This window comes from Watersipora subatra, chromosome 1 (assembly GCF_963576615.1).
Source record: "Watersipora subatra chromosome 1, tzWatSuba1.1, whole genome shotgun sequence".
Classification (NCBI taxonomy): Eukaryota; Metazoa; Bryozoa; class Gymnolaemata; order Cheilostomatida; family Watersiporidae; genus Watersipora; species Watersipora subatra.
Genome location: NC_088708.1, coordinates 42,122,710 through 42,150,476, shown reverse-complemented (window position 1 = coordinate 42,150,476; position 27,767 = coordinate 42,122,710). Strand labels below are relative to the sequence as shown.

At 35.7% G+C, this 27,767-nt stretch overlaps 1 protein-coding gene across 1 annotated transcript; it reads right to left on the bottom strand.

Annotated features, from left to right (window-relative positions):
- Positions 1-1,607: 1,607 nt before the first annotated feature.
- Positions 1,608-27,525, bottom strand: LOC137404972 (uncharacterized). Its single transcript, XM_068091202.1, has 11 exons — positions 27,320-27,525; positions 25,522-25,573; positions 20,765-20,908; positions 19,495-19,626; positions 17,676-17,873; positions 16,235-16,421; positions 14,695-14,780; positions 9,447-10,131; positions 8,476-8,657; positions 3,061-3,165; positions 1,608-2,891 (listed from the first exon to the last, which is right to left on the bottom strand). The coding sequence occupies exons 3-11, from the start codon at positions 20,879-20,881 to the stop codon at positions 2,862-2,864; spliced, it is 1,722 nt and encodes a 573-aa protein (XP_067947303.1). The 5' UTR covers positions 20,882-20,908; positions 25,522-25,573; positions 27,320-27,525; the 3' UTR covers positions 1,608-2,861.
- Positions 27,526-27,767: the final 242 nt, after the last annotated feature.

Below are 27,767 nucleotides of genomic sequence, written 5' to 3'. Positions count from 1 at the left end.
ACAGAGTTTTATGGTCAGAGAGTTAGTTTAGCCACTGACGAAAAACTTTAGCCAAAAACCTACCATGAAGCTGTGAGAGGATAAGTGGTTACAAGCAATGCAGAAGATGGCATCCCTTGAGGCCAATGATGTATGGGACCTTGTTGAGCTGCCAGCAGAAAAAAAGGTTGTAGAAAGTAAATGGGTAAACAAAGTGAAGCGGGATGCAGAAGGAAATACTGATAGATATAAAGTGAGACTTGTGGCAAGAGGGTTTTCGCAAAAGTTTGGAAAGGATTATGACCAAACATGCACCACCTGCATTTTGCCCGGTGGTCAGAATTGAATCTTTCAGGACACTTCTCGCTCTCGTGGCAAAATACCAGCTCAGACTACATCAGATGGATGTTACTACTGCCTTTTTACATGGTGTTTTTGAAGAAGTGTTCCTCAAACAACCTGGTGGCTTTGTACAAAGTGGTAAAGAACATCTGGTGTGCAAGTTGAAACGGAGCCTATATGAGTATATATAGCAATCTCCACGACGCTGGAATGCTGCATTAAATAAGAAGCTTGTCAAAATGGTATTCACCCAGACAGGCGCTGATCCATGCATCTATATGAAATCAGAAAATGGACCGATATATCTTGCAATCTATGTGGATGATTTGGTGATTGCTTAGCTTGTCTTGGCAAACTGTTGTTTTTGCGGAGTTGTCCCCCATTGAGCCGGGTGAGCAAAACAACAGTTTGTCACAAGACGCACTGCACCTGATGCATCAGCTGCACTGAAAAGGAGCTGTTCCCTTCCGTCTATGTGGTTTGGCTGCGATGTTATGTCGGTCGATCCATTGGTAATCATAACGGATTTCGCGCACAAATTTACGTAGAAAAAAATAAGATTGCAATGTTTAACGGGAGACCAGTCTCTGCGGTAAACTTTAGTAGAACTTGGAACAGTTTGGATTTACATGTAGAGGTATTTGCCAGTCGTTGGAAGTTAGCCTATTCTCAATCAATAAAAGCACTGGTGTAAGCAAATCTCTGTTTACAAATATAAAATAAAAATATAGCAAGTATTAGAGTAACCAACAATTAAAATTATTGTAGCATCTTATATGATACAAACATTTTACTCAGCTTCTTGACATTGTACCGACATGACCGGACAGAAGTATGTTTATATTCTAATGTTCCCAACACAACCATTGCGTATCATTAATAACTTGAGTGTTAATGCTATTCACTATGAGAAATAAACTGCAGACCTTTCTGATGGGCAACAATAATCAGGTGCAGGTGCATAAATATGTACCAATCTAAAACCTTAGAACGCAGTATATTGAAACATATGTTATGCCAAGAAATGCAGGAGAAAAACCTGCAGCTTATTTTTTGCATTAAAATGAATTATTTATCAATTACAGACAGTACTACAACTAAAAAACGCAACCCTACTTTGTGAATAAACTAAACACCTTTTTAAAATTGGTTTTTCATGCAATACATGAACAAGTATTTTCATTAGTTCAGTAAACTTGTTAACACGGTAACTTGAATTTTGGATTTACTGGTTTTTGAAAGGGTCTGAACTAGCACACTGAGCACTTCTCCTGATGGACTTGTATGCATAACTTTTTATTAGTATTAGTAAATCAACAAATAGGCCTACGATGATTATTGTTATATGCCAAAAACAAAAATGAGAACACAGAAATCAAGAATTGTCGAGTGAGTTGCACAAAAGTGTTTTAAAAGTTGGTTATCTAAGAGTATTGTGGAGGAGTCAGGATAGTGAATTGTGGGTTGTAGTAACAGAAAGTTCATAAACTGAAACATACGATGGTGTATGTAGTATGTTGGCGTCACAGAATAAAGAACGATGTTGGTCATATAAGATTTTAGGCAGTCAGTATCAGTACCCCTACTAATTAGTCGAATGAAACTTCAACAAACTAGAATTATCTATCAATGAAGTTTAACCTATTTCATAGAGTTTGAACGGGACTCTCCAGCTCTCATGGTGTGTTGGCCCTTCAGAGTACATCACAGTAATATTATTATAAGCAGGAACTACAGTGATCATACTCGGAATATATTTTTGGTCTCTCTAGATAACATGCAGTCTGGCATATCTTAGTAACAGAAGGCGGCTTGCTTTTGTGTCTAGAGTTGAGAATATAAAATTAGCTCTAAATGCTGCTCAACAATGTTTGCCAATTGCTAGTTTGGTTGTCGTTAGTTCACTATACACTAGGCCTTCCTAAATATACATATACGAAAGCAGTTTTTATGTGAGCAAACAAGTTTACTGCAATTGCGAAGCAAGAACCATTACACGCATAGGCACCTGGTAAAAGTTCAATTTACAATCTTGCAATCAGAACTTCCAGATCTATCCAATGAGCTATCTGCCTTTTAACGTGCCTCAAAGAAGGTACAACAGAAAATTTTAGGGTTACTACAAGCAAATCGCATTTCAGCAAAAGGAGAGTGTTACCCAGACAAAATGGGGAAGGTTAATTATTTTGTACCTATGTATAGAATGTGACTAAAAAAGGATTATAAGAATTCAGCTGCAGCCGTACCAGTTGAGAAGCTTTGCATACCAGCTTTATGCTAGTCAACTTACTACTTGTACATGTATTGTATGACTTGTCTACCCTTTATGTCAAGTTTCAGGCTTTATTTTACGAACTTGAACCACCTTTTATTGCATAGGTATAATATAGGATCCTTGCATTTAGATATAGTTATTACTATGGGAATAGATGCTCTTGGATAGCTGAACAACATGATGAAGTGCAGGAATAAATCTAGCGAAGCTGAGGCGTGAGGAGGGGGTCGACGGAAGGTCCGACACTGCTGGTATATACAGCTATTCAGCTTTCGACTTTTTTCTTTTCAGGAAACTGTCAATATAGCAACACAATCTTGTTAGCACAAGGAAATACAATCGCAGAGCAATTGCAAGAATTTCATCTTTGCTGCGACTGTGAAACAAAGTTCAGACTTGATTGGAAATACTTTGAACAAATAAAATCTACGACTTAGAAATGATAATGGTTATATCATACGAACCGAAAACCCTCCACTATTGACAAAATCTGGACTGTGTGGAGTTAATGGGATCACACATTCAATGCCGGGAGTCTTCAGATCTGCTGGACTAAAATATTTCCTTGACTAAAATGGAAAATACCATGAATTTTAGTGCATATGTAAATGTAAAAGAAGTTGTTTGTTAATTTATCAATTTTTATTTGATGAGTATGACTTAGAAAATAATATAATAACATTTTGACTTATTGGAATTACATGGAAAATTATATAACAACATTTTGACTTACTACTATGACATAGAAAAGAATATAACAACATCTTGACTGACATGTATTAGTATGAATTGGGCACATCTTTGCATAATAATTTTCCAACATGCGACATACAAGTTAAGGAAATATTTGTCTCATATAGAAAGTCATTTCTAGCTTATGACATCTGAAATTTCTGCAACATTACAGCTTTGATAGTAAAGTAAAATAAGTTAGTAAAAAGAAGTGAGAAAGTAAAAAATACTAAATTAAATTAAACTACAGTAGACGTTCCTATAACGTATACCCCATATAACGTATACCCCATATAACGTATACCCCATATAACGTATACCCCATATAACGTATACCCCATATAACGTATACCCCATATAACGTATACCCCATATAACGTATACCCCATATAACGTATACCCCATATAACGTATACCCCATATAACGTATACCCCATATAACGTATACCCCATATAACGTATACCCCATATAACGTATACCCCATATAACGTATACCCCATGTAACGTATACCTCATATAACGTATACCCCATATAACGTATACCCCATATAACGTATACCTCATATAACGTATACCCCATATAACGTAAATTCCAGATAACGTAAAGAATTTGTGAAGTTTTTGCTTCCTACTATGTAAAAAATTTCCTATAACGTAAAGTTTCAAATCGGGCGAGTTCTCAAATTCGACTTGAATGTTACTCAATCTCACCGCACTTGCGAGAGAAAAATGACTGGCGTATAAAGCTATATCTATTATATATACAACTTTCGCCACATTCTAGTTCATTGTGATAGATAATCATGTTGTTATAGCTGAAAATCATGTTTTTGAAATAGCTGTATATTAGCAATGTTCCCACAAACGTAAATGTCAAGAGAATAGGTAATAGGTAGGAAACTTAACAGTTACAATACATTCCTACAGCATATATTATCTCCCACTAACGGAAACAAGTATGCATCAACAACCATTGTTTACATGCTGCATACGTGTACAATATTCTTACCATTTGATTGTGGAGTTGGGAATTACTTACTCAGTCCATAGCAACACTATAGTAGGAACACAACTCCTATTCAGTCTATCCATTTATATAGAAGTAGCTTTATAGTTATATTCATTCCATGTCTAGCAACTAAGGAAGCAACATCATTTAATTGTATACTAATAGTTGATCGATCAACATGTATATTATATCATAATACCTTACGTCTAGACTGCTAATCTAACCCCAACCCAGTCTTTAGAGGGTTGGTTGGAGGTGTACATACATTAGCGTATATATGAATGAGGCATCGTTACATGAACTACAGCATTGGATTAGCCTTGTTGTAGAACCGTAACCTGATCATCACTAGACTACCTCCCACCTATCAGCATCGACACTCACATAGACGGTGAATAACACTATAGCACCAGCTAACCAGAGTCCTCTGCACCTAACGACAAACACAACTGAAGTGAAGACTATCCATATATAAGGAGATTTGGACTCATACTAATACTGAAGGTAGATAGCTCATTTACAACAAAATAAGCTACAACAATGTGTCGACAAAACAGAGAACAGCTGCTGCGAAATTGTTCATACAAAGGCGATCGATTGGTGTAGGCGTTACAGCATCGGCCTACCAATCTGAATGTGACAGGTTGGAGCATCATTGAAAGTTCTCTTTTATCCTAACCTTGACCCCGGGATACAGATATACACGAACATGTAGTACAGCTTTATTATAGTAAAAATATTTTGTTGTTTTGCTTTATTGTAAACGTATAAAATATTTGTTATTAGTTTTACTTTGCAGAATAGACTTTGCTGTTTGAAAAAAATAAGCAAATTGTTGTAAATGAATGTTGAAGATGTGCGCTCCCTATCAACTTATTGTAAAAATTATCGCAACCACAGTCTATAAAACCTGTGATATAGACCAAAAAAGAGAGGTTGTCCATGCAAACCAATAATGCTGAAATTACGGTACAGCCCACAAATTAGAAGTCAAGTTTTTTTCTTTTTGCATGGCCAAAGGAATGACTTTGGATAGATCTTGGAATGAATTAGGCAATTTACATGTATTTTACTGTTCTTATAACGTAAATTCCCTATAACGTAAATGTTCCTTGAACAGATAATTTACGTTGTAGTAGCGTCTACTGTATATCTAATATAAGTTACAGTAAGTAATGCTGTATAATTCAAGCATTCATAAATACAGCTGTAAATGCACGCATTGTATATACAGGCAAACACGGAGAACTCGCCCACGGATAGCTCGAACACATGGTTAACTCGAACGGATTTGTTCGGTCCATTCCCACGCAATGGTAAACTGCTTTACATAACGCAAACTTAGCATCATTAACTCGAACAGCTTTTTGCCCAACGGCCACCGAGACGGTTGTTATCATTTTATAATATCACTTTATTCCCAGCCATTCATCATTAGGCGTGACGCCTAATGATGAATGGCTGGGAAAATCGGCAAAATATTTTTGTTAATGACTTTTCTAAAGGTTTGGAAAAGATCTAATTTTACCAAAAATACACTTTGCAATGGACTTTCGAAAGCAAAGGGAAAGCGTGAAAATCTTCGGATAAACTTAAAAAGTAAAATCGGCAAAATTGATCTTGGTTAAAACGATCAGAAGAAAAAGATGTCTTTTTCTGAGCGTTTTAACAGCGATTAAGTTTGCCAACTTTAATCTGAAAACGTCCTGGCAGTCACATCACCTAAAATAACAAACAAATCTCAAGTGAAAGAAAAATATCTATACTTTCTGATGAAGTTTTTTAAAACTTCACATGAGATGCCCTTAAACTTGCAACATGCAATCTATGCTTTTGATTTATATATAGTTTGTATATGTATATGTACATGTATCTACTGATAAATACATGCACTTGTGACAGTGCTCTAATAACTTGAACGCTCTGATAACCCAAACACTTTCGCTCGGTCCCATGAAGCTTGAGTTATCCATATTTGACTATATATATATAAATTTATACATATATATATATATATAAATTTATATATATATAAATCTCAAAGTTTGTTTGTATGTACTTCGGTATGTCCAGCTATTAAAATTTAGGAATTAAAAGCTCACACTCTGCTGGATTTGAACTCACGAAGATCAAAACTGCAATAATCAAACCGCAAGACTCGAACCGTGCACTTAGCCACATAGCTACGCTGTTCTCACTATTCTAATGCTCTTATCACACAACGTATACCGTTTTCTCGATTGCCCATGCAAAATGACGTATTAATTGAAACTCTATGAAACACGACGTTTTTTCGCGTTTTCGTGAACTTCAAATTCCGGTTTTTTGTAAGGTTCAACTGCTAAATCGGTAAAGGCCAATACTGTTTATGCGGACAATTGTATTATCTTGAGAAGGAATAGCAGCTACATTCTCTCTCCGTTTGGTCAGACAATGACAGTCCGATATCTCATTTTCACATTTGTACCAGTATCGAGAGGTACCAGTATCGAGAGGTACCAGTATCGTCGTATTCAAAGTTTTGATGGATAGCTTCTGCTAGAACAATAACCTTTTTTATATATACACACACGCACGCACACACACACTTCTATGCATAAATTGTTATTATCAATTCAACATATTTAGAATTTTTATTTTGTTTTATCAGTTCGTACTGATTGTCTCATTACCAATTCATCTTTTATTGTCATCGTAGCAAAACGGACTTAATTTAGCTATTACTTGCTAATTATTTCACATTTGCATTTAAACATTGTTATAGTTGTATTATTTTGTTTCTTAATTTATTTTTTCCTTAATTTATTTAAACTGTACAAAACACTTTTCTTATGAAAGGAAGTTTGAAAGTTAACAATGGTAACTGTTAATGTATGTTAAATAAACATACATTTTCTGTGCAAAGACTTTTATTACCCGGGCAACTCTGGGCATTCACCTAGTATATACCTGAATATATATATATACGAATCTCAGTGTTTACTACTCAACTTTTAAACTTTTTATCCAGAGAAAAGTGTTTCGCACAGTTTACATAAATTAAGAGAAAAATAAAATTGCAATTTTTTAAATGTGAAATAATTAGTGTGTAATGGCTAGATAGTCTGTTTTGCTACAATGATTACAACGAAAAATGATTTGATACTGATACAATTATTATCAACTGATGTAACAAAATAAAAATTATGAATATGTTGAATTAATAATGAGTACATAAAAATGTGTGCATAAAAAAGGTTATTGTTGTAACAGAAGCTATCTATCAAAACTTTGAGTATGACGATATTGGTACCTCTCGATAATGGTACAAACGTAAAAATGAGATATCAGACTGTTTTTGTCTGATGCTTTGTCTGACCGAACAGAGAGAGAATGTAAATGCAAATCCTATCTGAGATAACACAACATCCGCGTGTAAAAGTTTTAAATTTAATAATTTTTAGCGATAGCCATGAGGAAGAGCCGGAAATTGAAGCTGGTAATGGGACATTTGAAACTGAACTGTCACATTAGAAAATTACAAATTAAAAAAATGGGTAATGAATTGTGAAGCAGCTTTTAAAAATCAAAAGCAAAACAAATGCAAAAGATAATATTAATTAATAATAAAGAGCACGTCCTCATTTAGCTTGTAAACTGCCCAATAACGATACCGTAGATAAAATAGCTTAAAATGGTAAGAATGGCTCAGCCTTGTGGTTAGGTGTGTGCGTTTGCAAACATTGTGATTGCAATTGTCGTGGGTTCAATCCCAGCACCATGCGGATTTTTCTTTGCTACATTTTAATCGCTATAACTGGACACAACGACGACAGACAAAAATAACAAATTTTAAGATTTATATATTGAAACGTATCTTTTCAACTTTAAAACCGAATGCTTTCCTGTGAAGTCTCTATCACACAACGGTTAGCCACTATGCCTGTCTCGAAGGTATAAAAATTTCATATAGTAATGTTATATTTTATTGCAGATCATAACCATCAAATAGGTATTTGTTACTTTGTGAGAGTAGGTAGTGAATTAAAATAATTAAAAACACGTTTTCCATCGTAATATCCTGTTTTTAGATGGTTCTTCATTGTATGGGAACAGATTAATTTGTATTTACTGACTAGATACAACGTTATCGCTTACTTGAGTTTCTTCAGAGATAGGACTTTTAATAATAACTTCTTGCCAATCCAAAAAGTCAGGAAGGTTGAAGAGATTTTCTGGGTATTTGTGACTAGGTGAAACCATAGAGAGACTAAGCAAGTCCTGGCGTGTATAGAGCGGCTGAGAGCTGGATATAACGGGTTTGTAAACTGGTGACTCCTCTACAACATATGTAAGTTAGATATACTAGTCTGTAAGGTTTGTATGCTATATAGAGAACACTGCAATAAGCTAAAAATTATGACCTTCAACCTAAGCCTAAGAACTCATCATTGTATTACTCAATATGTTATCGATACAGGCAATATTACTGCACTAAGGCGTGGAAAAATTTGACATTCTAGTCAAATAATTATACAGTATTGAATAAAAGCAACTGACAACTCTATGAAAAGATTTGTCATGATGTTGCAGTTACATGTATGAAGCTGAGGCATTTATTATCAAAACTTTATTTTCCACGACTCATAACTCCTTTGTTTGCGTAGTATAGTCATAGCAGCTATACGTTACAGTATCTATTGTTCTACAATGACAACAATGTCATATAAATATATGTAATTGATAATTAGATATCGGTAATTGGTAACAATACTTGAGCTTTCCTATATAATATGATTTGTGCATAAAATTTTATGCGATTAACAGTAATAGACAGTGAGAAACCAAAAGTTCACTGAGCGTAGTACAAGACGGATGATCTAGTCGTTTGCAGCATCTGTGTTTGTGCTACATTAACACAACAAGACTTAGAGCAGACCTAGAGTTATTTTTCTGTGCTCCAATCATTATACGTCAAGCAAACTTGTTTGTTCAAATAATTTCATTTTTGAAACTTTGACTAATAAAAAATTCTGCAATACGTTATTTAAAACAATGATTGAAGCTGAAGCACCATAATCCATCACATTTTTTATTTTAAAAAAGGCTGAAGAAACTAATAGACTCACCACTGCTGGTAGTGTTGATAGAGATGTTCTCCGGTCTCCAGCGGCCCTTCTTGGCACTCTCCCAATTGAGCCGAGAGGTATTTTGTTGTCCCCTCCAATTGTCAAAGGATGACATCCGCTGGAGTGAAGGAGGTTTGTTGTGGTAAGAGTCAGTTGAAAATGATCGCTGAGTGACTGAGCGGTTGAATGCAAATGGCTGGAAAGATTTTCCGTTAATTGAAATACAGGAGTTGAGAGTTTGAAAATCGGAGTTATCTCCATCAAAAAGACTTGGATACTGGCTAATTTTGAGCTTTTCAACTTGCGCGTTGCAGGATGTTATATCATCATGGGTTGAATGACACTCATTGTTAGGTACCTCATTCCACTGTGACTTCCCAGTTCCTGATATATCTCCTGCACTTCCGATACGGCTGGGATTAGCCATGATTTTAGGACCAGCTGATTTAACAGTTGATAGCGTATGTGAACTGGAATGTTTAGAGCAGTTACTCACACAAGGGTCCTCTTGTCTCACCGAGTGCGCTATTTTCATATTGTTAACAGTCTGAGAGTGGAGTGGCAAGGCAATGTTATTGTTCTCCGAGTCAACAGAAGAGTCTAACCCATTGTTCGAGTCCACGCCAACTGTCTTGGAATGACTCACACAGGGCTTCAGACCTGGTGTGTCTTTCACATTGGGCTCCTAAAAACACAGAAATACATTCTTGGTAAAGTTTAAAAACTATTTTCACCGAGTCTATACTATTTTTAGGACTAATTACAACAAAAGATTTACTAGCATGTTACATGCACCAAAAGTCAACACTAAATAGATGACTTGAAAGCTTTCAGTAATAAATACTTTTTCTTCTCAAACTCAGTGGTGTCTTAAGTTAAACTTGTTTTTATGAATTTTTAAATAATAATACGTAAACTGTTGTGTAGAGACCAAAACATCTGATTTTATTCGCATATATCTTCAAATAAAAAAACATCATGGCTTCTAAACGAGCTCCACTAACGAACATCTATCTGCAGAACATGGCTATGACCTTTGACCTTTTTAAATATTACTAGTGGCTATAAGCTTGTTAAAGCGATTTTAGTTAGTGCGCTGGTATTCCGGCTAGAGATCTAATAGGTAAAGCAAACTTTCATAGCCTGAACAATAATAAGCAAGAAATGAAAAAGATTAGAACCTTTATAAGACATCACCATTTAGGGTTAGTGCTTAAGAAAAGGTGCACAGTGTAAGTCTTTCAACCTGTGACAAACACAGAGCACACATTTGCATCAGGAACTATATATTTTTTAAGATAAACATACAATTCGATAAGCTGCATGTTTTTGTGGTTAAGGTAACAAAAACAAAGCTCAATTTTACTTTTTTGGCTGGTCAGTGCAAACATTATACTCTTGTGAGCAGAAAACAATGGAAACTCAATCACACTACTCTAATGACTTTCTCACACAGTCAAACCTCGACTTAAAATCAACTCTACTCGCAAATTTTTCAAAATACAACTTTGAGTAAATATTTGTGACATGTGTAGTAATTTCAACATATGAAAATTGAAGTTTCTCAAAAGATTGCCGTGATGTAAACCAGTACCCAAGCATGCAGTTCTCCTCATAGTTTGGTTCTATGTTATTCAATGAATATTAGTCAGTCTTTAATATTTCATTTCTTTAGTTTTAAAGTTGAGAATCTCGAGAAGGCTAATGCGAGTGGCAGCAGTTGTAAAAACCGAAAAAGGTGACGGCTGTCTTAGAATTCAAAAACAAATATTACTCAAACAATTTTAGAAAAATTTCTGAAGCTATCTTCTTGAAAAAAAGTGAAGCGCAAAATAAAGATGAGAACAAGTGAAATTGGAGTCTGGACATGATATAGAAAGAGAAATTTAAATATTAAACAAAATGTGAAAAAGTAATTCTACTTTATAAAGATTTTCTTTTTGAAGGGCCAAAAGAGTGAGTTTGGGAAGATCTTACAACAGATTAGGCTATTTATATGTATTTTACTGTTCTTATAACGTAAAATCATTGTAATCCAAATGTTCTCCGAATGGATTATTTACATTAGAGGAATGGCTACTGTATTTATTGATTCTTGAGTAGTATTTTTCCTTTTTTTGACATGTTGAGGGGATATAAGAGTATTGAATTTGAAAACGAACACTGCGTACATATATAATCCTAGAGAAATAGTGCGGGAAGATACTTAAGGCTGGTTCACACTGCATCGCTGTATCTCAGCCTTGATGCCACAATACTTCGGTGATAGTCTATCATAACAATGTTCACACTATCGCAAACCCATCCACGTTTGTATCAGCGAATACTTCATGACGTAGTATTATCCCATTTCTTTTTAATTTTTCTCGAAGGAACCTCTTTGTTTTCGCGTGCTCGAATCAAGTAATGTACTAGCCCCACAGTAACTATCATCAACGGAAATAAATCCCGCTATCCGCGATCTCGAATTACTCTCACTGAAATGGTGCACCTTGTACAGGCTGTTGTCAATGCTTAGCAAATTATTGGGAAGTTTGACAGCTGCAAACGTATCCTTCCTTCCTGACGTATCCACGTATCGGTTTACGGTGTACACAGTTAACGATGAACGCCGAAAGAACAACTCCTACATACGGCGATATAGTGTGAACCAGCCTTAAAGATGTGGTTGCGTCAAAAAATTTGATTTAATGAAATTAAGACCCACAAAAGGCTAAAACATCAGCTACAATTTGATGCCATTTTTGTCTTTGTAGACCAACCCTGTCCAGAGATATATGCGTTTGAATGAGGCCCTTTTTTAAAAAGCTCACGTTCCAGTGGGTGCTTCTTTTGTGAGTTCACTAGTAATACATCTGAAAAGAAACCACGAGCGATAAATATGAGGTCGCTTCATTAGCCAATCATCAGCGCGAAATTTTTATATAGGTCGTAATAAATGTTATCACTCGTAAAATGTGTTGTCTGTGATCTCAAATTTAGGGATTTTACTTTATTATTAAATCGCATGGACATCGATATTTACTAAATTAATTAACATTGTTACTTTGATGAATTACTCGACCGACACGTTTTATTGGCGAACAACATAATTGTAAAAATTGCTGTGAAGTTACTGCGAAGGTGACTCCAAGTTTTCTGGACATCAGGTGGTTAAAGTTCTACGGAGGAAGATCGGATAATGGAGGTAAATTTATCTTTTACTTTGAGTCTCCTATAGAGTTTCCTGTTGAGTTTACATTCAGATTATATTTCCCTGTTTGAGGCTAAAATGTAATTTCCAGCGCGTGCGAGATACGTATGTACAGTGAGTTCTTGATGGCTTCTCTTTAATCCATAGCATCTAGCAATACAATGGCTTAGATTGATGAAACTACTAAAGGTAATATTTTAGTACTCATTAATACATGTACTAATTAATAAAATTATAACTTTTTGCTATCACTAATCATCGTTTTATATTTTTTTATCGGTTCACCTAGCTACATTTGCTTCAAATTTTCTGTGACAGTTTTATCTGGTAATTTAGATTGATGATTTGACTTTAGATGTTCACTTTTCACTTGTAGAAAGTAAAGAAAATCGATTGATCAATGAAAATCTTTAACTTCCAGAACCAAAGCTTCGAATCGTTGGCTCGGCGTACTTGTGCCTTTGTTAAACATTTATTCGTTTTTAAAATTACACTCGCAATTTATCCAACTCCCAATTTGAAAGCTTTCAGCAGATACGCTTTAGAATGACATATCTATGAATGTCATATATTTATTGCATTTGTTTTACTGATTAAACGGATGTTTATGTCGTCCCACAAGCCGAAGCAGCTTTGTCAGTGTAGAAACTTCCATAAAGGGGAAAGAGAGACTTGAATGTGTGCTGCATAAACCATGATGTTTTGTTTGAGTTTGCTGCAGTAGATGAATTTGTCTTATTGTATCAGCTAAAACTATGTGAGTGGCCACGACTTGATGAATATTTTTAATAAAAGCTTTATGCCGAGATGAAAATCTTTTTGCTTGTAAAAATTATATAATAAATTAATATTGTTGAAGATAATGCAAAACATGATTTGCAGAATATTGTAGTGAATTGGATACGGTATATGGATGTCCGCAGAACTGGAGAATGTGAGTTCAAATCCAGTTTGCAGCAGACTTCTCATCCTTAAAACTCTATCCCTATGTATATTATTTTCAAAGACGCAGCTTGCTTATTTTACTTACGGTAGTAAAAAACTAGTTTTCGGTGTGGGCAATGATATACAGCCCCGCCCCAAGGATAAGCGACGGACATAATGTGGGCGGGCTTTTGGGAGGCTGTATATCGTTAGTGTGGGTAGCGGCGGAACTGTGCTGATACAAAGACCTTATTCTGCATAGTTTGCTTGACAGAATTACCATAGACCGGTAGAATTGGTAGTCGGTACTCAAATGTTTACACAGCATTTGGAGAAAGTGAGTAAGACAAATTTTCAATTTTCGTTATTTGAGGCCTTTGAAACATTCATAATAATGTATCTGTAGCGGGGTTTAAAATTTTATTCTAACCAACATGAGCAAATACAAAATAAAATATATGCCAATAGAGCTGCGTAGGACTAGACTTTTATCGCAAATAGCCGATGTGAATACGAGATATATTGACAGATAAATCACGCGTGACATCATTTTGGGCAAGTCTGGGCATGTTTTTTTGGCCTGAGCGTTTTTACCGCGACCAGATTTTTTCGATTTTAATCTTCAAATATCTTGGCAATGAGACCGCCTATCACAACAAACAACATATCAACTAATAGAGAAAAAAAATGCTTTCTTTTAAGATCAACTCAAATTTGACTCAACCACATCTTTAAGCCAGGGATGGGGAGAGAGTGGCTGCGTTGCCTTAGCAACTTCTCATACGTATGCAGCATGCAGTTACACTCACAACTGTGCAGCTACTGCACTGTCATATAGGCAAAGGATTTGGGTTCAACGGATATTGGAGTAGTTTCAAAGTCTGTCGTTGCTCCGAGTTAACTGTTAGCTGAGCACCTCGCTAAACAAGGACTTTGACTATCTGTACAACTGGACAAAGGCAACTGGATGCCAGAGTATTGATTGCTGCAGCTGCGCTTTTATGCTCATATATCGTGTGAACGGCAACAACATAACAATTTGATACTGACCTAACCTAGGGAGAATTGGACAAGATGGCATGTTACATAAAAAGACACAGAAATAAAAATGATTAGACATTCTTGATTCACCTTTTCTAAATCGTCAAATAGCCGTATGTCCCTATTGTGCGCCTTCGTGCTGAGTTCTGTTGATACAGCTGGTCGTGGCTTGCTGCCTGATAAAGAAACCAGATGAATATAAACATGGAATCTAGAGCAACAACATATAACTGTATTTAAAGACGTGGGTTCTGGAAGATACGTTCCATAGAACGTTATAAGTTTTATCATAGATAAATGAGGGTAGCGCAAAGATTTCTCATCAGATTTTGTATCCTAAACTGTTCATAATTATAATTGGGTTAGTTTTGGCAACCCTTTAACAGGATATGCAAAGCCATTATTCGGCCTACAGCAATCCATAAATGCCATGATCAGCTGTCAGTGAAGTTATGTTATTTAATATTACTGTTTGTCAAAACCGACAAATCTTTAATATGTACACTACGCATATAACATTTTGATGTTTTTCCACCAATACGTGTTTACATTACATAATTTCTATACCCCTCTATACGACATTTTCGCCTTACAATGCCAACACTGGAACAAATTAAAATCATGTGGCAAGGTTCCACTGTATATAGATTACCTAGGTGAATGCCTGGCATTAGACAGGTTATGAAAAAACAGCTTATAAACAGTGGCGGGTAATATAGTTGCCATTGGCTAAGTTGATTAATAAAAGCCGTGAAGCAAGCTTGTGTGACAATTATTCAACGCTATAGCCAGTTGGATACGTAGTCTAGTGGATGGAATGTCTGCCTGCAGACCCGAATTCAAATCCCATGTGAACTGGATTTGTCGTTAATTTTCGTTTTAGGTTAGCATTAACCTAAAGCTTTATCACCATAACTGGACACATCGACGACAGACACTGAACTTTATATTTATAGGTTAATAACTGAGTATTCTGCTCAGGCAACGCACACATGCACATACATGTATATATGGCTTGCTGTCTGTTGGAAATCAACAATGACTTGCATCTTAGTGATGCATGCTTGCATGCTAGTGGGTCAAGCAGTATGGTAGAGTAGAGGTGACCCAGTTCTCAGTATCTACCACTTCCGGAACTGTCAGATTAACCTGAAGGGATGCCTTTCACAACACGTTCTGACAGAGCCAGGTAACCATTTCACTTGTCCAATGTGTGAAGGACAGAGGTGGATTTTAAGCATGTTCACAATGTCAGTGTGGTACACGGGACCTCCAAGTTATGGTCTAGATCCGAAAGACCCAGCAATTTAGCGTTGAAAGTTTGCTGAGAGCTTTTTGTCAGATCAGCATTAAGCAGGAATCGAACCACCAACTTCATGTTTGATAGTCAAAGATGCTATCACTAGCCCACCCTGACACCCTAAGTCAGTGAAGTACAACGACAAGCCCCAGAATATTTGTAAATATCTCCCGGATTGCACCACTTTGGAGCAACAGCACCAGAGCTGCTCGAGTATTTACTATATATAGACAAAAACTGTCTGTCTGTTTGTTTTTGCAGCTATTAAAATTACCTTGCCATTTCACTGTACTATGATGGTAATACAGGTAATGTATGTATAAAACTTACTATATTTGGAGAAAAGTTGAGACTTTATTTCCTTCTTTGTCTTGTTGGCAGCGAGCCTGTTCCACTCAGAGGTGGAGTTGCTGCTGTTGCTATTTATAGCAACTGAAAAATGCTTAAATTGCCCTTGTCCAAACTGAAAGGCTGGCCTTTCCTCGCCTGCGACTTCCTGTTCCCAGTCCTCGTTCGACTGTAGTAATAGAAAGAAGCCAAACCTTACTTTACAAAATTCGCTAATCTTTACACAATCTCTCACGATTTAATCGCATGATTATCAACGATTACCAATGTTTCATTTGGGTGCCAAAAATGGTGCATGCAACAAATTCAAGTTGTAAACAGCTAACTAAAATAAAAATGTTGACTAATGAAGACAAAAATGTTTTTTTGTACACGTCACTTAACGGTATACAATTCGAAAAACTTGCAAAATAGCATCACAGACACTGGGGTTCAGTGTATGAATCTCGATTAACAACTTGGAACATATATGCATAGTCATTATGATAAGATTGATGCACTTGTGAGATCAAACCTGATAGAACTGCTCTCAAATAACAGAAAGCAGTGAGAAAATATTTTAGTTGTACTTTTATTGCTTTTCATTTTACGTTCACTCCGTACCCCGGCAGTCCAATGGGCCGCGAGAGGTCATCAGGTGTAATAAGTAACTGCACAATTATTCCAAAACTAGCAAAGCAGTCGATCAGCGCAAGTGGTAGGGTGTTGGTCTACCAAGCCAAAAGTTTAATCCCATTAAAAGCAATCTTTTTTCCTCTATGAGTGGCTTCGGACAGACAGACAGGCATGGCTCTTATTATAGTAAAGACTGTAGGTAATTTTCATTAAAAAACTATATTTCAAACACACTCTCTAGCTTCCAAGACAAAAAATAACACCCATGGACATTTTTGTCTAAGATGTTTATCTCTGTCATTTCCACAACAAAACAAGCTATTGCACGGCAAGCGAAAGACCCAAATGTTTTTCATGTAAGTAACAAAATGATGCCCCTACTAAATGGACAATGTTATACAGCAATAAGAAGACGCATAACATCACTAAAGGTTATCAAGCAATGTACATTCTTTCTGCTGAGAGTCTTGATTGATCTAAAGCCACAACCCTGTGACACCAATTGATGAAGCTATTTATAAAATAAACTTTGTACAACGGGAGAAGAAAACATTGAAGTTGACAGGTTAACATGTCAAATAAAAACTCTAAGGCGCCACCTACTGCGGACAGATTGGTCTGGCATAAAATCAATCCTGAAGACATAAAACATAAAAACAGAATGTGATCAGAATGTGAGGTCAAAACTTGCAAAGTGTTTTAATAGAGCAGCGTTTTACTGTTTCAGCCCAAGGCCAACCTGAGCTTAAGTTACAAAAACATGAAATAAGTTCCAGTGTGTAAAGGAGGAAATAATAGCATCACTCACACCGACAGCGATGGTGGATTGAGACACACCGATGCTGACACTGGGCTTGTTGACACTGGGCTCGCTGACACTGGGTTTGCCGACACTGAACTGGCTGGTAGGCAAATAGTTTTGTAAAACTAGAGCTCCATCCATAGAGCTACTTTTTGTAGATTTTGGCACAGCTTGACAGACCTGCATAAGTTGCTCTTTGGTCTCCTACACGAATAGTTTACAAAAGTTAGAAGGTAATATCTGCAGTTAATAGCTTGGCTTAGAAATTGCAGTACATATCTTTAAGCACGGTTATACAAGATTGGGGCTGACCTGTGAACTGTGGCCATATCTCTAGACCAAGGGTGTCCAAAATTTTTGCAATGGGGGGCCAGATTTAGCTTGTTAGAAATTTAGGGGGGCCAACCTTATCGGACATTTTTACATATAACAGCAAATAATTTAAATAAACTTTACTGAGCCAATCTGTGTTTCAAATTTGCTTTCTTATTTTAATTTTAGCTATCTTAAGCATGTTTTTTGGTTCGTTTGAAACACGCATATCAAAATTGCATTGACATTATAATTGAAATTTAATAATCACTCAACTTCACTTTTTTAATATTAACTTTTTTGTAGCAGTTGAACAGAAGTAATTGTACTCTTGGGTACAAATTAAAATTGAAACATGAAACAATATCTCATTATGGCAGTTTAATATTTATAGAATTTTTAAACACAATTACAGAAAAATGAACAAGTAATAGGCATATCAACAAGTGCAGGCATCATTTAAAATATGACAGTAACTATAAATGTTGATTGGATTTTTAAATGTTTAACACGCATGTAAAAGCGCTTCTGCCCAATTTATTAACCCTTTGAAATCTGGTCATTTTTGTCAGTAGTGTCAGCAACCCTAAGCAATCTGTCCAACGATCCTGAGTTTTTAAACTTTTATTAAATATAACTAAACATGCTCATAGTACAATGATATTTAGTAAAACATTAGTAAAAAAAGTCGAGCAACCCACAGCAAATGTCATCAAACAAAAAACAACCGTGCGTCGCCATTATTCGGGCCGAAACTATAAAAGTTCGTATGATTTTTAAAAACTCATAAAACATTTACAGTAGCATCATATCCATTGAGCACATGTTCATCATCCTTTCATGAGTCAAAATATAGTGGAAAATTATAGTTAGTATCATAAAATTCTTTGTTTGCATCACAACCATTTTCGATCTGCCAACAAACGAGTCGTATCAATCTTTTCGCGATACCATTCTAATAAAATTTGTTATTAAATTGAAGGAAGTGAAGACATTTGAAAACTGTTACGAATGGATGATATATTTCTGGTCAAGCATCCTGTGCAGGAATTAATCCGATTGGTTTGCGCTGTTACTTAGAAACTGCTTTTGTAAACAAAGCCCTGTGAATGCCAGAATTCCAGCCATTAGAGATTTTGACACACACTACGCAATGCTGGAAAATCGGCGGTTAGGGTTCGAAGGGTTAATTTTACAGGCAGGCCAGACGTTAGTGATTTTATGACAGAGGCTGCAGGCCGGATGAAAATTAACCTTGGGCCACATTTGGCCTGGGCCAGACTTTGGACATGCCTGCTCTAGACTAAAAATAGTGCTGATATAAAAACACAAATAACACAGAAAATGCACAAAAATAGCTGTCAGGTAGTAGGTGTTTGTTTCGCCCAGTTTCTGTTTCAGTAAATGTTTCTGTCAACACGGCCTAAAGCGTATACTAACTAAATAAAATATAGGCCTACATAATCGACAAAACAAGTACAAAACCAAAAAGTGATGATATATCCTAACATACCTGCAAAAAATCACAAATTTCCAGATTAAGTGAAGAATGTACGCTACCAGTGATGAGCACCTTTTCGTCTCCAACTGACAAGGAGACATGTCTTGATTTCTCACCATCTCCGCTGCTATTACAGAGAGTAGCCTGAAAGTTAGACGCGCTGATAAAAACACTGCGTTATATTGTAATGCTAATTATATGTAAATGAGAGAGCAGTCAACATCACCATGTTTTCAACTTTGGCAGCTGTTGAAGAGTGACCATACTCACAACATATAAAGCAGCCCTACCCTTTTACCAGTATAATCTAGTCAAAAATCAATTTGCTAAAGAAAGGGTCAATAAGACAGAAGTGTAAATTACCTCGTGTTTTGTATTACCGACTAAAGTAATGAGCTGCCCTAAAATAAAGGTAAATATTTCGAGTATAACAAAAGGTGAACAACTGATTGTGCAAATCTCAATACAGTGAAGAACTTCCGCCAAATCCGCATACAAGTTATTTATGAAGCATGTTTTAAAAACTGTTTTTTAACATTTGGAAGCCAGGGCTGAGATAATTCAAGGAGTTGTCTTCCCACATAATCCTACACCTGAATAAACTCGGCTGAGTGGTTTTGCTTTGTTTTTCCTACTTCCTATTTATGCAGGATTACATAATTTTGTGTGTAATAAGTTTTCAGGATACTTCCGAAGTTTCGAGTCAATTGAGCTATTACTTCTTGAGCTTTCACTAAAATACTGAAGCATTTAAAACCGACCAAAAAATGAAAATGGCTGCTGACAGAGCATTAGTCATTAGTTTCTAATGACACCGCCTATGATCGAAATTCTCGGCGATAAATGATCAGAAGTAGACAAAGCTGAAAAGGTTCTTCTCCTCAGAAAGAAGAGCTTTACAATAAAACTCTTTGTTTTTCTATTCATCAAAAATACACACACTTTATTAGAATTGATGTGCTGCAGTTATTGTTTTTTCAGTTACCTTTAAAACATGGCTTCTTTGAAACAGTGTGAAAAAACCATTTACTTATTTGATTTCTGTTTTTTTATTAGGTCCTCTAAGCTTTAAACTTCAAAATGATATTCAGGGCAAAAGGAATTGTGCTATTCTCAGTGCTATTCTAAGTTTCATATATACGTGTGAACAGAATAAGAGTGATAGAGCAACTGTAATGAGTTTTCAGGTCTCCACAATTCTTCTCTTAGTGATCATTTTACATTGAGACAAAAAGCTAGCGTGTGCCAAGTACGTTAATACGAGTGGAGCGTAAGACCAAACCGAGTTGGATGGTGGTCTCTGAAAAGATTTCTCAATGTGAGATAATATGCAGTGCTTGAGGACTCCATCACTTGCCACAGTGATGATAACACACTCGCCTCCTGTCCGGTACTGCATATGCTCTGGAGCAGAACATTCTATAGGCTACAAAGTAAATCGTGAGTTGTAAAACAAGAAAATCTGGAGAAAAATCGATCTGAAGGATACAGACAAACCTTGACATATGATCACCTCCACATACAAATTTTTCGACACACAATGTAGATTTAGAGCAAATGTTTGTCTCAACATTTTCACGTAGTTTATAGTATAAATACCTTTTTTTAGCGTTCTATGAAACTAGTAGTTATTGTCTTTTGAGGTCCGTAACGGTATTAATCAAAATACAATGTTTTGTAGAAATATTTTCTGCAACAACATGATTTCACCATACAAAGCAAATGTTAGAACGGATGAACTATGTATGTCAAGATTTGACGATATTGATGGGTCAGCATGGGTAAAGGGAACAGCAGCAATATCATAAAGCACAGCAAGTACCAGTATTTGAGTGATGAGTACAGATGAGTACATGTACTGATGAAAAAACAAATATATAAATATTCAGAGGAACATAGATGGGAATAGTACTAAAAAATGCCATATGATAGTTTAAAAACCATAGTATAAAAACTGCTTGTGACATTGATATGTTAGTATCAAGCTTGTCACACTAGTTACATCTATTGTGTCATTCTGCTGCCAAAGTAAAAATTACAAGATTGCTAGTGTTAGAGATTACAAAATTACTGTTACAAGATTGCTAGAGTGTTCGTGTTTGATCTTCTTAATGTAATCAATATTATCCAAACTATACATACGTATTCTATATACTCCTGGGCTAAAAAAATGAACCATTTTCCAGTTGGGCATGGTTGAAGCAAAGATGAAACAAAATGATTAAAAATGGCTAATTAAAAGTACATTTCAAATACATAATGTACTATGTTATTTAACGATCTACAACTTTTTGTTTGAAAACTGTGTTTTACATTTGGCGACAACAAAAAAATCTATATTATTTTGTTCTGAGAATCTTTTTATGGCTGTAAAACATATGTATAGGGGAGAGCATTTACATAAGTTCAGTTGAGTGATGAACTCGACGTGTGATGAAGGCTTTCAACTCAGTGATTAAATAATATACATCTGCTTCTAGCAAATGTATACTATTTATACATGTATATTATGCATATACAGATTATATATGCATACTATTGTATCCCATAAAGGTCACATAGCATGCTTGTGACCTTTACAAGGAGATTATGACTGCGCATTGATAAGTACTCACTTATGCCCAGATGTAAAATGTGTTACTGTAAATTGTTGCCTGGATATCTATGGAGATGCATTAGCAGTACCATAGCGGTAGAAAGCATGTTACAGCTATGCAATATAAATGCATTGCATACTTTTTTACATGCAGTAAAACTATTTTCTAATGCTAAGTATCGGTGCAGTTGCAGTATAATTGCCTATTACACAGTGTGCAGTGCTGGATGCAGTAAAAGTGTTGCTAGTGCGCATTTTGCAGTGTTAGATGCGGTAGGAACTGTTGCATTACACTGTACGTACATGCGCAGTGCATTTTTGTAAAAGCTCATCACAGAATGGAGAATTGAGTTGGTATTGACACAAAACAAACACAATTGCAAAAAGTGTGAAATGCGAGTGTGGGTGGGCAAACAAATTGATCACAACAGGTTGTATATGGTTAAAACAAGAATCTATTACAATTTCAATATAAGCATTATGTTAATGACAATACAATACAGAAACCCTAATTTCAGTCGAAAGATGATATGAATGCTAGAGAGCAAATTCATGAGCTAAAATAAAATCTGAAAATTTTCTACAATGCAGTACAGATGTTGGGAGAGTCAGCAGTGCCAGTTGATTCACAGTATCAACTTCAAAATAATGCCCAGTTTCAGTACACACGTAGTTTCATGTTTTGAAGAATACGCATACGCATTCGCATTATGGATGAATTGCTGGGATTCAAGCAATGCATCATGGAAGCAAATGCGCAGTAGATCACAGTGGGCGATTCGCAGTAGGAGCACAGCTGCAGTAGCAGAAAATGTCTACTGCACATTCGAAAGTTGAAAGGCACAGTAAAATTACTGTGCCTCACAACAATATTGTTCAGTGTATTGCTAAAGCCTGGTTCACACTATATCGCCATATGTCGGCGGTGTTCTTTCGGTGTTTATCGTCAACTAAGTGCACCGGGGACCGATAGCATTGACGAAGCAACACGGATTCATTGAGAAAGTTTGCAACTGTCAAACTTTCTCGATATGTCAAACTTTTCTCTTTCAAAAAAGAGGTTTTTTCACAAAAAGTGAAAACACCACGTCAAGGAGTATTTGCTGTTGCAAATGCGGATGGGTTTGTGATAGTATGAACATTGTTATCATTGATGATCACCGAAGTATTGTGTCATAAACGGCGAGATACGGTGATGTGGTGTGATCTGCATCAGGATTATGTATAACATGATTGTATCGACAATAAATAGATAAAAATGGAACGTTAATTGAACACAATAATAAAAATAATCAGTAATGAACCCAAATAATGCTTTTATATTAATTTTAAAACTCCCATATTTGTATTACTAGTGAGGGACGTGTGTTAAGTTTGCAATTAACGATTGCAGTGTTAAGCATCTATTGACATATTTTTTATTGTGTATTTGTTCGTGATTGTTAAAATGAAACTTCAAATAAATCTTCTGATCCATTTCTATACATGTTTCAAATAATTTAAAGATAGGTTAGGTTAGTAAGAAATTGTCCAACATTCCTCTTTAAATGCTGAGTAATCATATAAGCACCCAATGCCAATTGGACCGTATACCGGTATTTCTCCCTTATAAACATTGTGCACAAATACTGATGTCATTTTTGGAGAAGTCTGGGCACGGTTTTTTTCTGAGTGCTTTGACCGCAATCAAGTTTTGTCGATTTCAATCTTGAAACATAATGTGCAGGCAGATCACCTCGAACATAAAAAGCAATCGCAAATGATGGAAAAATACCGATACTTTCTGATAAAATCTGCTAAAATTTTGTGCAAAGAAGGTTTCTTTAAGAAGGTGTTAATGCAAAAAGTAATTTTAGAAAGTTTGTGATAATCATACACACTAAGTGAGGTTAATCAGGTACGCATTCACATACTGACAGAGTTTTCATTACTGACAGAGTTGGTAATTAAGCATTTATTTCTAAGGAATACGTAAATAAAACAATCAAGCTGTCGGTTTGCACTACTAGTCTATGTGTTACAGACCGCAGACTTGTACTGTCACATGAGCTAGTATATTAAGGCTCATGCACATATCAACCGCCACCACAAATGTGTCGACTCATGACAACTCAACAGGAACAGACAAAGGACAGAAAGACAAGGTTAATAACTGGATAGGGAGATATACAAGAATAGGTGAAGATGAGTGAATGGTGCCATTCTCAGATCTGAATTTACGCACTATATCAGAATGAACTTGATAATAATTTTGTAAAAGTTCGAGAAATTTATTGATAAAAATGGTAAAGATGGTAAAAATCTATGACCTAATACTATAGATATTAGTGACAGCTTAGACTGCAAGAAGCTCATACAATTTCAAATAACTGCAGCTCAGTGAATTACTGTTTAAACAAATAAAATTACTCTCAATAAAACATTTCCATTGTTTAATAAAAAGCGAACATCTATCTACATGTATATCTAGTAAAAGTGAACATCCATCTACATGTATATCTAATAAAGATTTCTCAAAATATGTTTTATTGCTGTATGTCTTGTGTCTGCATTCCGGCTATAGCTATTAAAATCTTGGAATAAAGAATCCATACCGAAGAAGGTTTGATCTTGGACCCTACTATTTACCAGTCCAACACCCTACCCAATAGGTCACAGAGAATTAGTTGTCAGCTAGCCGATATATGTCATTATATGAGAGCAAATACCTAACTGCTTTGCGAGCGCGCAGGGTGATTGCCGAAGTAAGTGATTGTCATTAGTTGGCGTACTAAAATTTTCCATTGGCAATCTGCCAGGCTAATAGCAAGTGGCAGGCAACTCTCATTACTTCTCATTGTTTATAAGCTAATTTTAATACTCGGGCAACGCTGGGAAGCACAGCTAGTATCTAATAAAAGCGAACATCTGTCTGGAAGAAGCTAATTTTAAAAAGCAACAAATAACTTAAAATGTGACTATATTGCCATATGATTGAATTTTGCTACTGCTGTGTGACCCATCCTACTCTGAGAACTTTTAACTAGTTTGATAACTGGTTGGTAACAAAGAATTGTAACGAATCATCTATTACTCGGTGCTGTGCCAAGATTTACCAGTTTTGGGCTGAATAATTCTACAATTCAACTGCAAAAAAAACAAGATTTCACAGTCATTACTTTGAACAAGGAATGTATATGCTGAGAAGACACCAAACACCCACAACCTGATGAGTATACAATACCTTAGATGCCTGGCTATAATTAAAACAAATGTAGCATATAATAATAAGAAATGGATTATGTTTATCAGGTAAGAAACATGAGACTGCAATGGCAATAGCATAAAAGCTGGAGAAATCCTTCCAAAAGTAAATGTCATAAAAGCACCAAAGGTCACTGGCAAGTTATGAAAATCAATATATCTGACATATATATTTGTCATAATAGATTGAAAGAACTTACGGGACAGAGGAACTCTTAATGCTCAAGCACGGCTGCTGGCAAGGCTTCTCAGCTGCAAGTAGAAAAGGTAATATATAAATTGGCAATCTAAAACTCTATACAGGCAAACCTTCATTTACGATCACCTCAGCATTTGAATTTTTTACTATTGTAATGTACAAGACTAGAGAAGGAGTTGCCTTAACAATGCGAGAGCAACTCCCTGAACATTACTCTGCTTGTTAGTACCAAGCCGGGCAAACGGACACTTATGTAGTCAACGATTGCACCAGTTTCAACTACCAGAGTTGAAGCACCAGAGTTATCACGCTGATAAGACTGGCCAGAGATCACACCGGCTAATGTCGATCTCAGGCCAGTCTTTATTTATTTTGAGATCCTTGGATGCACTAACATCCAAAAAGATACATGTAAACTTGTGCTAAAAATAACAGTGGTACAAGTTAAGACTAAAAATCAGCTTGTCACAAGTTATTACAAAATAACCATGTCCAGTTAATTATAACTATTCATAGAAGTCAACTTGTCCCAAGTTGCAATAAGCTACTCAGTTAATTATGACTGTCCAGAGAAGCTCAGTTGATCCAACTTTGTAATTCAAGCATTGAATGATGAATGTCTAGCGATATATCATTCCTACCATTTATACTAAACTGATATGGAGAATAGAGCTCTCTTTATAAATAAACCATTTCATGGAGTATGGGGAAAAGTTATCCTGATAAACAAGCAATTAAACAGAGAAAATTAACCTCCACGCACTAAACCACAATTATGCTATCAGCATGCATAGAGTGAATAAACACAAACTAGCGTGAGTGCACAGAATAAAATAGGACAATGAGTACAATGCTACTCACTAAAAGTAATAAGATGGAACTGAATAAAATACAATAATATGTGGTCTATGGACAACTAGCACTGCACCCCCTTCCACTCGCAATATATGCGATACGCAGTTTGAGCATATGCTTAATTGTACGCCTGAAGTATGACATTAGAAATTTCTTAAAGTAATGTAGTTTTGTGGGTAAAAGGGAACCGTGATAAATAAGTTGAAATAGTGAAGAACAAAATAAGAGCTATAAACTGAATTAAAGTTCACCTAGTGTAAATTAGAGGATGTTACGCTACGTTACGCTATGTGGCGCTATGTGACGCTACGTTACGCTATGTATCACATGTAAGTTATGCATTGGAAAGCCTTTCGCTAATGTCTTCAACGTAAGTGATAATAAAAACCTTTTTTAATCGATTAATACTTCATTATTTGGTTTTTCGTAAATAATTTAGTTTTCTACATCATTTTATGTAATGTATTTGTTTTAATGTTATTTGTAATTAATTGAACGTTTTAGGTTTTGGAACAAATTTAGTGTGTTCTTAAGTGAGTATTGTCTTCAATATATGAGCAATTTTAACATTAAATTAACCAATCAACTCTGTATGCATATATTTGATTGCACAACAATTTTGCAGCCTGGCCAACTCGATGCTCAATGCTTCCTTTTTGATGGTCAAAATATTTAAAATTCTACGCTCCGAAGTAGTTAGTAACAACGAAATCGGTACATAAAAGTAAACTGACAATTTAAAATCAGTTAACAAAACTAGTAGGTCAATTCTATGTGTTCATTGATGCTAACTCGCTTTTAAAACAGAAAACAAGTATTCACAAACTACGACACATACGCATGGCATAAACATGCAACAGTTTATTTAAACAAAACAGATTGAACAATTATAGCTGCTAGATCAAGCCAGACAACAACTGAGAGTAATTGCTTTTACAACTTACGCAGACCAGTTGACGGAGTGGGTTTATTTTCAACGAGGAACTTCTTAGGTATACGAGGACTACCTAATGGTGTACTGACAGGTCGTATTTTAGGTCGTCTTCTCAACAGCTGTGAATTAACATTCTCAGACAGCTGACTACCAGGAGTGACCGGTTCACTAGTCGACCGTTGCAGGATCATTGCCCGCCCTCTACCTGGGCTCATTCTTGATTGCTCCTACATAAAAAAATTTGCACACTTGCAACATTAAAAAATTAGACCAAAAGAGAATCAACTCTTGTGATAACTGATAATTCAAAAGCCTTTAGTTTAAATTACTGCAGAACTATTTATTGGCTTTGGTACGTTTGTTTGATTGCGTCAACAGCAAACAAACGTAGCAATGATTAATCAAAATTTTAGCTAAACGAGCTGCGCCTCCAAGCAGGGTTGACGCATTATTCTAGT

What these genes read in the sequence shown, in the direction of transcription:
- LOC137404972 (XM_068091202.1), bottom strand. Translation starts at nt 20,881, where the DNA reads ATGCAGTACCGGACAGGAGGCGAGTGTGTTATCATCACTGTGGCAAGT. An exon ending in AGAGACCACCATCCAACTCG is followed by an intron (nt 19,627 to 20,764) that starts GTTTGGTCTTAC and finishes TCTAACTTTCAG; the next exon opens with GCTACTCTCTGTAATAGCAG. An exon ending in AATCCACCATCGCTGTCGGT is followed by an intron (nt 16,422 to 17,675) that starts GTGAGTGATGCT and finishes CTATTACTACAG; the next exon opens with TCGAACGAGGACTGGGAACA.